The sequence below is a fragment of the Seriola aureovittata genome, chromosome 7 (genome assembly GCF_021018895.1).
Source record: "Seriola aureovittata isolate HTS-2021-v1 ecotype China chromosome 7, ASM2101889v1, whole genome shotgun sequence".
In the NCBI taxonomy this organism is placed as follows: domain Eukaryota; kingdom Metazoa; phylum Chordata; class Actinopteri; order Carangiformes; family Carangidae; genus Seriola; species Seriola aureovittata.
In genome coordinates this window covers 2,624,952-2,637,676 of record NC_079370.1, presented here as the reverse complement: position 1 = coordinate 2,637,676, position 12,725 = coordinate 2,624,952, and the positions used below count along the sequence as shown (strand labels likewise).

Genomic DNA, 12,725 nt, shown 5'->3' with positions numbered 1-12,725 from the left:
AGTGATCCGTGTTTGTTTGGCGTCTTTATCATTTTCAGATCTTCATGGCGATTTCACATAAAGTCCAGCTGCCTCTGTCCACTGAGACCACACGCAGTAGTAAATAAATAATATCAATATGACGCTGTTTGGCAGCTTGTAGTGTTGTTGGCTTCCTGCCAAGTCACAGTTTGTGCCTTAAAGCAGTTTTAGCTTCAGACGACTCATTTAACTAGAACCAGAACCAGAGTCTAGTTTGCTTAGATTTTTTAGCCTTCCAGTCTGCAGACTGTGCTAATATTGCTCCTGTTAGCCACGCTAAGCCTCAGAGGACATGATTAATCATTATTTTCACTATTGATTCTGGAAATCCTTTTCTCAATTAATCATTTAATCTATTAAACATCACAAAATACAAAGAAAAAAGCTCATTGCACTCAGTTTACAATCATATAAAACAGAAAAGCAGCAGAGGCCTCTCTGCATCACAAATGACTCTAACAAGTAATCAATTATCAATAGTTGTTGATTGTTTTCTGTCAATCCTTTCACCAGATTATGTCACCTAAATGCAAACCTAGATTTTCACCTTTTATATATGTGAAGTTGTCAACTTCACATAGAAACAGCAGTTACTTAAATCAGCACCTCTCTGACGCTGATTTATCTCGTTAGCTTCACAAAGATTGTTTTTATTGCAGAGCTGTTGTACTTGATTGCATTATGACGCCTGGTGTTATTCAGTCTGTGTGTCCACATATTACTGTGTGTGTGTGTGTGTGTGTGTGTGTGTGTGTGTGTGTGTGTGGGGTGGGGTGATGATGTAACACATGGTTGTGTTAGTGTGTGGGCCCCTGGTTTTGCCTGAAGGCTCAGGGAAACATGAACGTAGACGCTTTGTATTCGAGAGTAATTAAGCAGCGTTTCTCTAAAAAAAAAAAAAAAAAGAAGAAAAAAGAAAAAGAACATCGGCCTCTAACCGCTGGTGAAGTCACAGTAATTTAAGAGGAGAGCTCATAAAAATACACCTGCCTGCCTTCGGTTGAGAAAGAGCGAGAGCTTCTCAGGGATTCCTGTTGTGGAAAACATTTTAGATTTAACTTCCTGGGTTAAAATCCAACAGGACAAAAAAATGTAGTTTGGCATCCTGCTGTTTTTTTTTCCAAGAGTTTCTGTCAGTTTTCCATTTTTTTATTTTTTTATTTTTTTAGTTATAAATCAAAAATAACCCAAACAGAATAATAAAAAAGCCCAAGAAGCTTTTAGCATTCACCATGTACAATATGACAGAGATGTTTCCTTGTAATAAAAGAGGTCAAGAAGTGGCGTATTAGCTCATGCAAGTCTGACATATGAGAAGAAAATCTAAATCTATGTAATCCATTTGAATCCGAAATATAAAAAGAAGCCGTCTAAACTGTTTTCAAACCCTATTGGATTTTCCATCTTTTCATCTCTGTGCTGATAGTGTTTTCCAATCTCACAGGAGCTCCTGTCTGTCAGACTGTGAGGGGAAAGACAAATGCAGAAGGTCAGAACAATATTATGAAGTTCATGTCAAACACAAAGGCACCAAGTGGTTTTTATCTTCAGCACATCACCTGACTTCTCTGTTATAACCGCAAATACCACCCCACCCTCCCTTTCCCGCCATCCGCCAGCCGTGAGCGGACGGCGGCAGATAAGACAGCACACAGCGAGAGCTCGCCGTTATCTGAGAGTGTCGTTTCCACCCTCCAGATCTCAGGTGAGAGGTCAGCGGCCTCTTTTTTTTTTTTTCCTTTTTTCTTCTTTTTGAAGCAGGAATGTGTGGTAGCAAGAAGCTGAGGCTGAGGTTAACAGGACTGTTTGGAGCTATGGAAACTCTGTGAGCATGACATCATCTGAGAGCTCGCAGGAATGGAAAGGAAAGGAAATCTCCTCCCATGGAGAAAGTGGAGGGATTTGAAAGAGAAACGCTGGGTAGGACTGTTCCGTTGGAGTAAACAGCGGGGTGGTCGACCGTACACAGTGTGAAATATTATCACTCAATGTGCAGGGGATCGTGCCCGTCAAAGAGTAACCGCTTGGTTTATGTTGTCAAACCACTTGCCAGGTAAAGCTATGGAAATCTAACAGCAACTGGCCCTTTGGGGGGTTTTCTAGCAGTATTTAGTTTGGCTTTTCCTGAGGGTTCGTTTCTGTGGCCAGCGTTGACTTTCTTTTGAATTTGTCTTCCTATTTGTGCTTTAATTCATGGGTGAAACACAACAGTCGTCCAGTTTATGATACGGCCTCCGAGCCAACATGTGAACCTGATTGAACCTGGCGAAAGATTCTTCTGCTTACTTTTTTTTTTTTTTTTCTCACAGTATCATTTCTCCATTCTTCTAAAAAGCTGATTTCACAGAACTCCAGCGCCAATTTCCAGAAGACGTCTGCTCACAAATTGAAAACATTACGAATGATAAAAGACTTTCATAAAGTTCAAATATAAATAAGTCAAAGATTTTTACTGTAAAATCTATCAGTGGAGTGCTGACTGAAGGCTTAGCATATTAATTTAGCAACCTTGATTCCAGTGCAAGCTTTCATCACTCTCCACTCAGTTTATTAATTTCTCTCTCTCCACCACGCTCATTGGCTTACTGGCTAATAATCACACGTCTGATATTGTAGTAAAATGAAAATCAAAACAGTTGAAGCTGCAGTATCTCGCCAGAAGTGAGCTGGAAAATGTCTCCCGCTGCCAGGGTTTGTGAGACATAGGGGGTTACAAGTTTGGACAGACTTCAGATCTGATGTTGCAACAGTGGGTGGGAAGAGCCACTGTCACACAAAAGGCTGAACGCTGATCTTATTCCCTGCTGCCCAACTACTAAGGTATCACATGCATTAGAGCTCCGCCCATCAATATTATCTACACTGACAAAGAATCAGTTGACGAGGTGCAACGAGAAGCTCATTTATTCCTTTGGAGAGGATCGGGATGCACCGGTCCAACTCTGGAGCCCGTGATATGATACGTCAACTCAGGGTCTGCGCCCCCCGAGCCTGGGATCATCCACCTCCTCTCTGCGTATCAAGCAGAAAAATGAAGCCAACACAAACAGGCAGTTCCTCTAATGACTACTAGAGTCTGGCTCCAACAGTGAGTCAGTCCCCATAGACTTCAATGTTAAAATGTCCAACTTTACAGCAGAAATAAAAATGTTTACAGCCTGGCACAAAAAACTGTTTTGGTCTCTATATCTAATTTCCTTTTTTTAGTTTTATATATCTCACCTGTTTAAATTTTATTGAGGCTTAAAGTTATGTATAATTGAGGGCGTGGCCTCTTTGAGTGTAAAACCAGCATGCACCGAAGCACTGAAGTCTCAGCCCCGCACACGCCCCCTTCTCTTTGCCCATTTTTGGATTAGCTGGGTGTTAGGGGCGGAGTCAGGCCCCCGCCAAGATGGCAACGGTGGAGTAACTCTCTCTGAGGTTCAAAACTGCTCTTCAGAGACCTATGAGTGACATCACGAAGGTTACATCCATCTTTATATATAGTCTATGATATCAAGTTGTCCTTGAGCAAGACCCTGAACCCTAGTTGCTTCGGGTGGTTAGGCCAGTGCAGTGTAACTGGGTAAAATTGAAACGTGCTACCTTATATAAATAACTTCAATTTACATTTTAAAAGCAGAAACATGATTTTATTAGGATAGAAGGAAACATTTAAACTGGATTGGTCTCTGAAATAGGGTCAGTATTTTTGCTGATGCCGATGCTTTTTTCTTTTTTGGCGCTTGATGTTAAGCTCCCACAGACTTTTGTTTGGTCGTCTTCTCCTTTTAAAACATATCCTAAACCACATTTTAAGGCCCACTGCCTGCTTCTAGTGCCAGGCTCCGCAAACTCCATTGTGCATCTGTAAAACCTCACAATGACGTAACCTCGGCTGGCATGTGGACCCGCCGCGTGCCTCTCAAAATCTGAACCGTCTCTGTAGTCGCGCTGACTTTGTGTGGCTCCTCGTTGATGATGGTTTGCTCTGTTTCTTCCACCTCCTTCCAAAACACGCCGACAGTCAGATAGCCAACATATTTTCCTGCTTTCTCCCGCAGCAGAAACCTTCCAAGGTGTTTGCTGTTGATTGAAATGCAAAGGCAGCTCCCGCATGGTTGAGTGTGTAGATAATAATCGTTGCGGGCAGCTGCAGAAGGTTAGGACGATGACTATGCCTGAAAACTGTAATAGGAACCTTTCTTATACATGACATTTTTCTTGACATTGACTTGAGCTTTTTATTGTTCCTGAACAGAGAAATTATTACATTTGTGGAGCAATAACATGAGCTCCTGAGTTATCAGAGTCATACTGCCCTTTCGACTTTGCTGTGAACCGTATATTCTACCTGACTGCTGGAGACCTCACTCTCCCTCTCTCAGGAGACTTCCCTTGCAAAGACATCCACAGTCTCTTTTTGAGCTGCTCTTTAAGGCGACTGATCCGCTCCTGACCGAGGTCCTGACCCGACACAGATATTTTCTTTTATTGGAGCAGCGAGTTCAGCTGCTCACATGCTTTTTGGAGAGCGTCCTTTTGTCCTTGCACCGTTCTATTGAATTATTATCTTTGAAGCATTTCACCGTCTTTAGTCAAATAAACTTAAATTAGGCAGTAGATCTTCATTTAGTCTGTTTGTTGTGCTAACACCTTGGACCAGGTTGGCAGAGATGGGACATTTTTCCTCTTTGTTGAGCTGATTACAGCTGTACCATTTGTGTTGCATTACCCCAAATTGGCATCGCTGATTAGTGCCTCTTTAGACTTTCCTACCCAGAATGCCACATGTGGCAGGAACACAGAATGGCTTCAAGAGCAGTTGGCTTCAGACTCTACAGTAGGAATGTTTTTTATAAATATCCCCGTTGAATGAGAGGAGTCAGGGTAAAGATACACCTCTTACAGGCCCTCGGAGACTCATCCATCTGCGCCGCTTCTCTGAGAAATCCCATTGAACTAATCCACCGTGGACCCAAACGTCTTCTCTTTGCTCCATGAAAACACAAACAGGGGCTTGATTTTATAAAAGTAAATGTAACTTCCTGTCCTCTCCACCCTCTTTGTATGTTGGACTCATGCCCGCCACCCTGCCTTCCAAATTTCCATCGACTTGCGCGCTCTTTAGCAACAGGTCCGCCAGTGCAGCCACCCGGGGATATGTGGTTAATGATGAGGTGAAGACTTCTCTTATTGAGGCTGAAGTGGCGCCAAGCTGCTGTGGTCTGAAGTGAATTGAACAGATATGAAAATGGTTACTCTCAGGGATTTGTCTTGTGTTTTCAATGAGGCGTAATGGTCTGGATGAGTCGTTGCGGACCTTACATGTGACCCTCGAGCAGACGCATGGTAAATGAGTGCAAATACCAGATGTGAAAAGGAAAACCTCTAAACACCTGTATCATTCTAAATTGGCATGTAATCAGACCACTTTGAGTTTTGCTACACTTTCACCAACTGAAGTTTCACGTGTTTCGTCTGGCTGTGTGTATGTATGTGTGTGTGTGTGTGTGTGTGTGTGTGTGTGTGTGTGTGTGTGTGTGTGTGCGTGGGAGTGTGACGGCGGTATTTCTCATGGCTGTGCTACAGAGCCGGCACTAAACTGACTCTCTTGTGGGACGTTAACCTGCTCAGCGTATCCTTCCTGAGTCTGCTCAAACAACCCCAGCACAGAGACTGTATATCTGCTCATAATGAACAGACAGGAAGTCCTCTCTGCACGTTTGTATGTGTGAGGGTGCACGTCTCTGTGTGTACGTGCAGGTGACGGTGTGTACTTTAATAGAACTGTGTGTGTACATGTGTTTCATGTGTATCTCTAAGAAGACTTAAAGTATATTTAGGGTGTAGTAACTGTGGCTGTATACACTGTGCATGTGTGTGTGTGTGTGTGTGTGAGAGTGTGTGTGTGTGTGTGTGTGTGTGTGTGTGTGTGCATGTCATGTTCTTTCATCCTTTAACCCGTCTTTTTTTTATTTATTTAAACATTCAATAGCTGATTTTTATTTTTTATTTTTTGGGCCACTTGGCGGCACAGCGCTGACTTATCACCTTTTAAGTTATTGTCGTTAGCAAACAGTAGAATATCCAACTGGCCGGGGCGTCTCCGTAACACCTCAACACTAATGGTGCTAACAATGCACAACAATGTGACACATTTTACCTTGCGATTTGGATATTGCACTTGGCCATATTGGGATTTGAATTATATTTGGATTAAGTGTGCAGCCCTGATATCCACTCTCTCGTAGCTTTGCTTTCAGTTAATGGGTTTTCGAAATATCTGGCTCTTTAGCTGCTACATGCTCCACTATGTTCACCAGCTAGTCGCTATCAGGTAACGTACAGTGGGTTTTTAGAGCTTTTCTCTGCTGCTGCAGCAGAAAACGACACAATGAGAGCGGTGAGAGTGAACCAGAACAGTGAAGTCGTGGTCCAGACATTTAAACAATGAGATGAAACCTGAGCAGAGCTGCAGCTTTGACTCATAATTCTCTGTCGTCACGAGCGACACCTTTCACATTGTCTCATGCTTTCAGATTAATGTGATACATAATGTGTGCTTATTAAAAGATTATTATAGCCAGTGTAAATAAGGCGCACATTTATTTATGTTTTACAGATTTACCTTAAACAAAACTGAGATTTGTTTTAAAAGGAGTAAATCCATTTCACACTTCAGCTTCAGGCTCAGTACGTTCAGTTTCCTTTACTGTACAGATTTGTCACATGATGAGGAGCTTCGTTTCTTCTTATATTTCTGCAACAGAAAGTCGAATTCTTTTAAAGACTAAAAGAAAATCCAGTAAAACTACAGGCTGAGCTGTTTAGTACTCCAGTGTTTAGCGTATCACTCACTCACAGATAAGTGAGCCGTGCAGGAGTAGTGCTCTGGATCAAACAACAAATATTTTCTCTAGTTTTTTTTTCACCAATTTAGCAATGTCCAGATGTAGCAGACTCCACCCACTCCGCTCCTCGCTGCTGTCAGGTTAAAACAAAAAGCTCAGAGTTATTTTCCGATACAGTTCAGGCCAGGTCTGGTGGACTGTAGGCAGCCATATGGAGAGGGAGCTCTGGAAACATCCCATTACAGGTCATATATCACACGTCTGACAGCAGCCATTCTGCCTTGTTTTCATTTCAATCACGAGTGCAGCTGCGCTGGAGAGCAGCGAGGCTCTGCCACGTTAACCCGCTGAAGGCTGGGAGACAGTCACCAGGGGCACAAAATGCACCCTGGGGTGTTTAACGTATCTGCTCGATGCTTCATGTCCATCAACAGCAGCCAAAATGAGTCTGGTTAATGTAGAGTTTGACCGTTGTTGTTCTGAAGGTCAATGCAGATATTTTTGTCTCTGAGCTGCAGATGTCCGATGTCTCATGTTTTTATTTTTGTCCGTGTTTGAAGTTCTGAGAAATTCATGTCAGGCTGCAACAGCATGAAAACACTGTTTATTCTGCTTTAAGTGGCAGCTGTTTGTATCTAAAGCAACTTTTACAGGCAGGTGTGTCAGGTAGGGTCTCGTAGTGTGTACTCAGAATCAGCTGTGATCATGTGGCACTTTATTATTACTGTGGGAGAAAATGTTAAAGGAAATCATCTTCCTGTGTAAAAAGATTTGATTCAATGATAAATAGAAACTGGGTTTAAAATTTATATCTTTTGGCTCAACTTTTATTGTTGATGTAGCAGGTGAAAATTTGTTTTTAAATGAAGCTTTTAAGTGAATTGCACCAGGTGAGCGCTGATGCCCTGAGCAGCGGGTCGCCGGTTCGACCTCCGGCCGGACTCCTTGGTGCATGTCGTTCCCGTTCTCCTTGTCTCTCGGCCCCCCTCAACATATTTTCATTGTCTGCAGGGGTTAGATCCTAATGATGCTTCTTTCACACGTTAATAGTTTGTTTACATGTTAGCGTGTTAGTTAAAGTTAGTTAGCTGACGAAGTTGGACGAATGAGACGAAGTGGAAATTTGTTGGTGGGTGAAAAGTGAGAGGATAACCAACTTCCTTACGATTCATCCTCTGAGGACCTTGAATGTCTGGAACAAACTTAATGGCAAACCGTCCAATAGTTTTCTGAGACATATGAGCTGTTCTGGACTAAAGTGTTGGACGGATCAACGCTGCCTTTCCTCATCGCACCACATGTGTTGTTCCTTTTGAAAAAATGGCAAATGGATTCCCTTTCTGAATTGATACGATACAAACGCCTCTTGTTACGTCCCTCATGTACCTCACTTGGAAACAGCCCTGAAAGCATCTGTAATTCTCACTGAGCTGCTCTTGAGCAAGGCACTTCCTGTCGACCTCAGCTGCTTCAGCGGAGAGCTCTGATTGGTACTGAACAAGAGCCTCTGCGTCTTCCCTGAGTGCATGAAGCTCAACGAAGAAGCGGAGAAAAGTCTTTGTGGCTTTTTGTATTACTCCCCTTAACAAAGTACCTTCTGCCCAAAAACCAAGTGAGTGTGAGCTGATTCGCTGAGATCTCCACTTTGGGAGCCGCTGCTGTCTGGCCGTAGTGCTTATTTGTAGACGATCAAACCCGCTTCCTTCCACTGTGTAATCTGTCCCACATGGATTTCCTACAGAGTCCATTAAAATGTAGCGTATAGAGGGGCAAATGAGGAGAAATGGAAACAGTGAAAAATAGGTGCCCTCGACATGCGGCTTTGATAGAAACCTCTGTCATGTTTCAGTCTGTTTGAGTGAAATGTGATTTGTGAGGTTCTGCCAAGCCTCTCTCGGCCGCTCTCGATCCCAATCCGTCTCCGAGATGGACACGACGCAACTTCATGTATTTGTAATCTTCCATCTGTTTTCCCTTCAGGGAATTCAGACCTGTAGCCATCCTGTTTAAACTGTATTAAGTGGACTTACCAGGAGAAACAGGTTGTGAAGTAAGTTTTAGAGGAAGTCAAATGTCAATGCAATTTTAACTTTGGGTTTTATTCCTCGTTTCTGTGTGAGGTAAATCACTTACCCGCAAGCTCAAGTCGACCTGTTGGAGAAGTTAGAACAAAAACACATCACAGCCTCCGTTACTGCTGGTTTATTTATTATAACAAAAAGTTCATTTAAACGAATTCCGTCAGTTTGCAAAGTTTTACCTTCCTTTTCTTTTCTTTTTTTTAACAGTGAAGATTTGTTTAAGAAAATACACTTTCTTTACATTTTTACTAAATTTACCTAGAATCTACAATATGTATCTACAGTATCCTCTATATATAGAGCAGTTATTTTACTTTTAATATTGAAGTAATTTCCTAATGCACAAGTTTAGTTTCCACGTTTGCACGTCTGCACGTGTGTATGACATGGCACGCACACGTTAAGAGGTAGCATTGTTAACTTTAATCTAACATATCTGATCTCAGAACAGTGGAAGCCGAGTCAAGGGCAGTTTAGCTAGCTGCTAGCTGTAGCTAACAAGTCGCCCATCACAAGGCTGCTCCCCCTCTCTGCTGCTCAAGACTCAACTGATGGAAGTCAAGGTGTCTTTCAGAGACGATGGCCTGCTGCCGCCACACGAGGGCGGTAAATTAGATTAGCTTGCTGGTTCTGATTTGATTGCTTCTGCAATGGGAATGGGATCAGGAGTATTATACACACAAAGCTTCATTTTTATTTTCTGTCTTTTCTTTGTTTGAATCAGTGGTGGGAGAAGTACACAGATTCTTTACTTAAGTAAAAGTCGCAGCACCGGACAGTAAAAATCCTCCATTACATGTAAAAATGAAGCATTTAGATACTTGAATATTATCAGGAAAGTGTGTATCGATCATTATTATTATTATTATTATTATTACTGATGCTTTAATGTGTACGCAGCTTTTCAATGTTGTAGCTGAATTTAACTGCTTAATATACTGTTAGGTAGTTTAATCTTTAAAAATGCATCATATTTTATAAGATCATCACTTTTTATTTCCCTCAGAAATGTAATGTAGTACAAGTATAAAGCAGAATAAAGTAGTAGTAAAAGTACAAGTAACTCAGAACTGGACTTGAGTACAGTTACATCCCAGCACTGCTGTGAACACAGGACTGAATATGATTTATCTCTTCGCTGGTTGGTTTGGAGTTTAAAACTATATAAATTACACTGGGATGTTCTGTAATGCCTGTGCCAACAATGAAAAGGAAATCTACAGTAGGCAATTAAAGGATCAGGGCCACTAAAAAAAGGAGGGCGGACATGTCTTGAATCCCTTTACAAATCCCTTCTTCTCCTTTTGTTTCGTCCATCGTTGAGTTTTTATTCTCCCTCAGTGGGGAGGCTGCTTTCAGAGCAGGTAGAAAAGCAGAGAGAGGAGTTGTGTGTTGTGCTCTCTCTCTCTCTTTCTCTCTCTCTCTCTCTCTGTCTCTGTCTCTCTCTCTCTCTCTCGCTCTCAGAGGAAAACAGCTGTTGTGTCCAGGAGGAAACATTACTTTTTTTCCCATCAGGCTTTTTTGCCTGTGATGGACAGCGGTCTGGTTTTGGCTTGAGTTGCGATGTAGGATGCAGTTTATGGGCCAGAACGCAGCAGGGGGTGGAGGCGAGGGCTGTTTCTGTTCCTCTCTGCGAATAGCGAGGTCCCCCATGGCGGTGACCCCTCTGACCCCGTCGTGAGAGCGTCTGGGGAGAAGACCTGCTCCTTAACCCCCAAGTCCACTTTCTACATCATCCAGAGACCGACTGCATCTGAAGGATCTCACTGTTTTCTTTCAATTACAGATTCGCTTTCAGTGTTTTCCTCTGTGTTCAGTCGTCGTAAATTATACCTGTCGCATTTTTACTTTTTGAAATTTTTTTTCTTTTCGATGTTTTTTATGTTCTGACGTCCCAGATTTCTTTTGCTCAGTCTGAATCAGTTTTATCCTTTTTCAAATTTTACAATTAAGCTCATGCTGGTAGTCGGAGAAACAGTGGTATGAATGCATCAATATTTAGTCTGTCAGCATTAAAAGAGAGAAAATATATTAACAAATATGTACCAAAATATTCACCTCATCATGTCATAAGGTGCAACATAAGCATGAATTACCTCAAATCTATACGATTTAGAAAGATTTACAAAGAACGCATTTAATTTAAGAATCCTTAACAGCTATAAAATACAAGTGTTGGTAATTCATTAAAACCTGGAAGTTCTTCTACGTTCAGCAGCTCTTGGAGGTGCGGGACCTGGAAGAGAAACTTTATCAGACATTTAATTATGAAAATATAAATACATGTCATTAATGTCTTAATGCATAAGTAAAATGTGCACAGAAAGCTTCCGGTTCAGGTTTCAGAAGGCGTGATCAGATGCTGATCTCTGACTGAGGTGGTCACACTTAAACAGATAATTAAAGCTAAAAGTCAATTTAGAGAAAATCCTTCAGCAATCATTTTGATAATCGATTAATCTTTTTTTTTTTTAAGCAGAAAAATTGAATTAAACTAAATTTAAATTTAAATTGTGGATTAGTAAACTGAAAATCTTTGACTTTGGGCTGATGACCTGACAGAACAAACTATTTCAACATGTCTCTGTGGAATTTAAAACTTTGAATTGAGCATTTTAACCATTTTCTCACACTTTATAGACAAATCAATTAATCAATTAAATTGAAAGAATAATTAGCAGATTAATAGATTATGAAAACAATCTTCAGTTGCAGCCAGATATGTGAAATTAAATGAAAATATCTTCCCAAATCACTGACAATCCAACACATTGACACATTTATCACATGTCGACCCTCAGACTCGGCAGTCAGCTGATTAAAGCTTTCACAGACCAATATCTTCAAGTCTCTACAAGGTGTCGATCATTATTTTGAATCAAACACATTCACATTGAGCCTCTGACCCTCTCCCCCTCTCTCTCTCTGTTGTCCAGGCCTTTGTCTCCCTCTCTCTGCTGTACTGGGCTCTGCAGAGCTTCACTCAGCTGCTCAGCATCAAGAGGAAGGTCGACTGAGTCAACACGAGGCGACGCTGACTGATGTGCGGGGGAATTTTATCTTTTGAAGTCATGATGACTGATATAATTCCATAGAAACATATTCTGAATCACCATAAACACTTTGTACAGCCTAATTCGTGTGTGGCCTCCATCAGCTTGTGCTGGGTTTTTCTTTTTATTGGATAAGTGAAACAAAATGGTTCTTTCAGCTTCTGCTTGATTCATTTTTTTACTTTTTAATGTTCATCTGGTCAAAGACTGTTTATAACCAAAGCTTTATCATGAAAACAGTTTCATATCAAATGATTAATTTCTTTCGATAATTTTGTTTTTCTATGTCTCTGCTGTGCTTTTGTTTAAAATTAAATTAATAACAGAAGAGCTGCGGTGATAATTAATTCACTAATCAATCAGCATGTTTAACCTGAGCCACTATGACCAACTATACAACATATACCTCTTATAAAGCAATTGCATACTGATGCCTGGTAATTTCCCTTTCAACTTATATTGTAATATTGCACAACACTGTACAGCATACTGTTTTTGGGATCTCATTGCAATAAAACATTTGTAATTTTGCTTTTCCAGTCTCCGTTTTTGATTTCCCTAAAATGCATTAAGGTCAGACAGAATGAAATAATGTAAAAGCAAATTGAAAGCCTGGAGGTTGTGCTGCGTGTCGGCTCTGTGCTGGCAGATCCTCCAGCCTCCAGATCGTGTGTGGGAGTGACAAACAGTCCACAGCAGATGGTGCTGTTATCCTCCGTCATGATTCTCATTTA

The 12,725-nt window shown here is 41.3% G+C and overlaps 1 protein-coding gene across 1 annotated transcript in view; it reads left to right on the top strand.

Moving 5' to 3' along the window:
• The window catches only part of agmo (alkylglycerol monooxygenase), a 47,430-nt gene extending 34,908 nt beyond the window's left edge, over positions 1-12,522 (top strand). The window contains exon 13 of the mRNA XM_056380968.1: positions 11,875-12,522. Within this exon, the coding sequence (XP_056236943.1) occupies positions 11,875-11,955 (81 nt within the window). The 3' untranslated portion in view covers positions 11,956-12,522. The remainder of the gene's footprint in view (positions 1-11,874) is intronic.
• Positions 12,523-12,725: the final 203 nt, after the last annotated feature.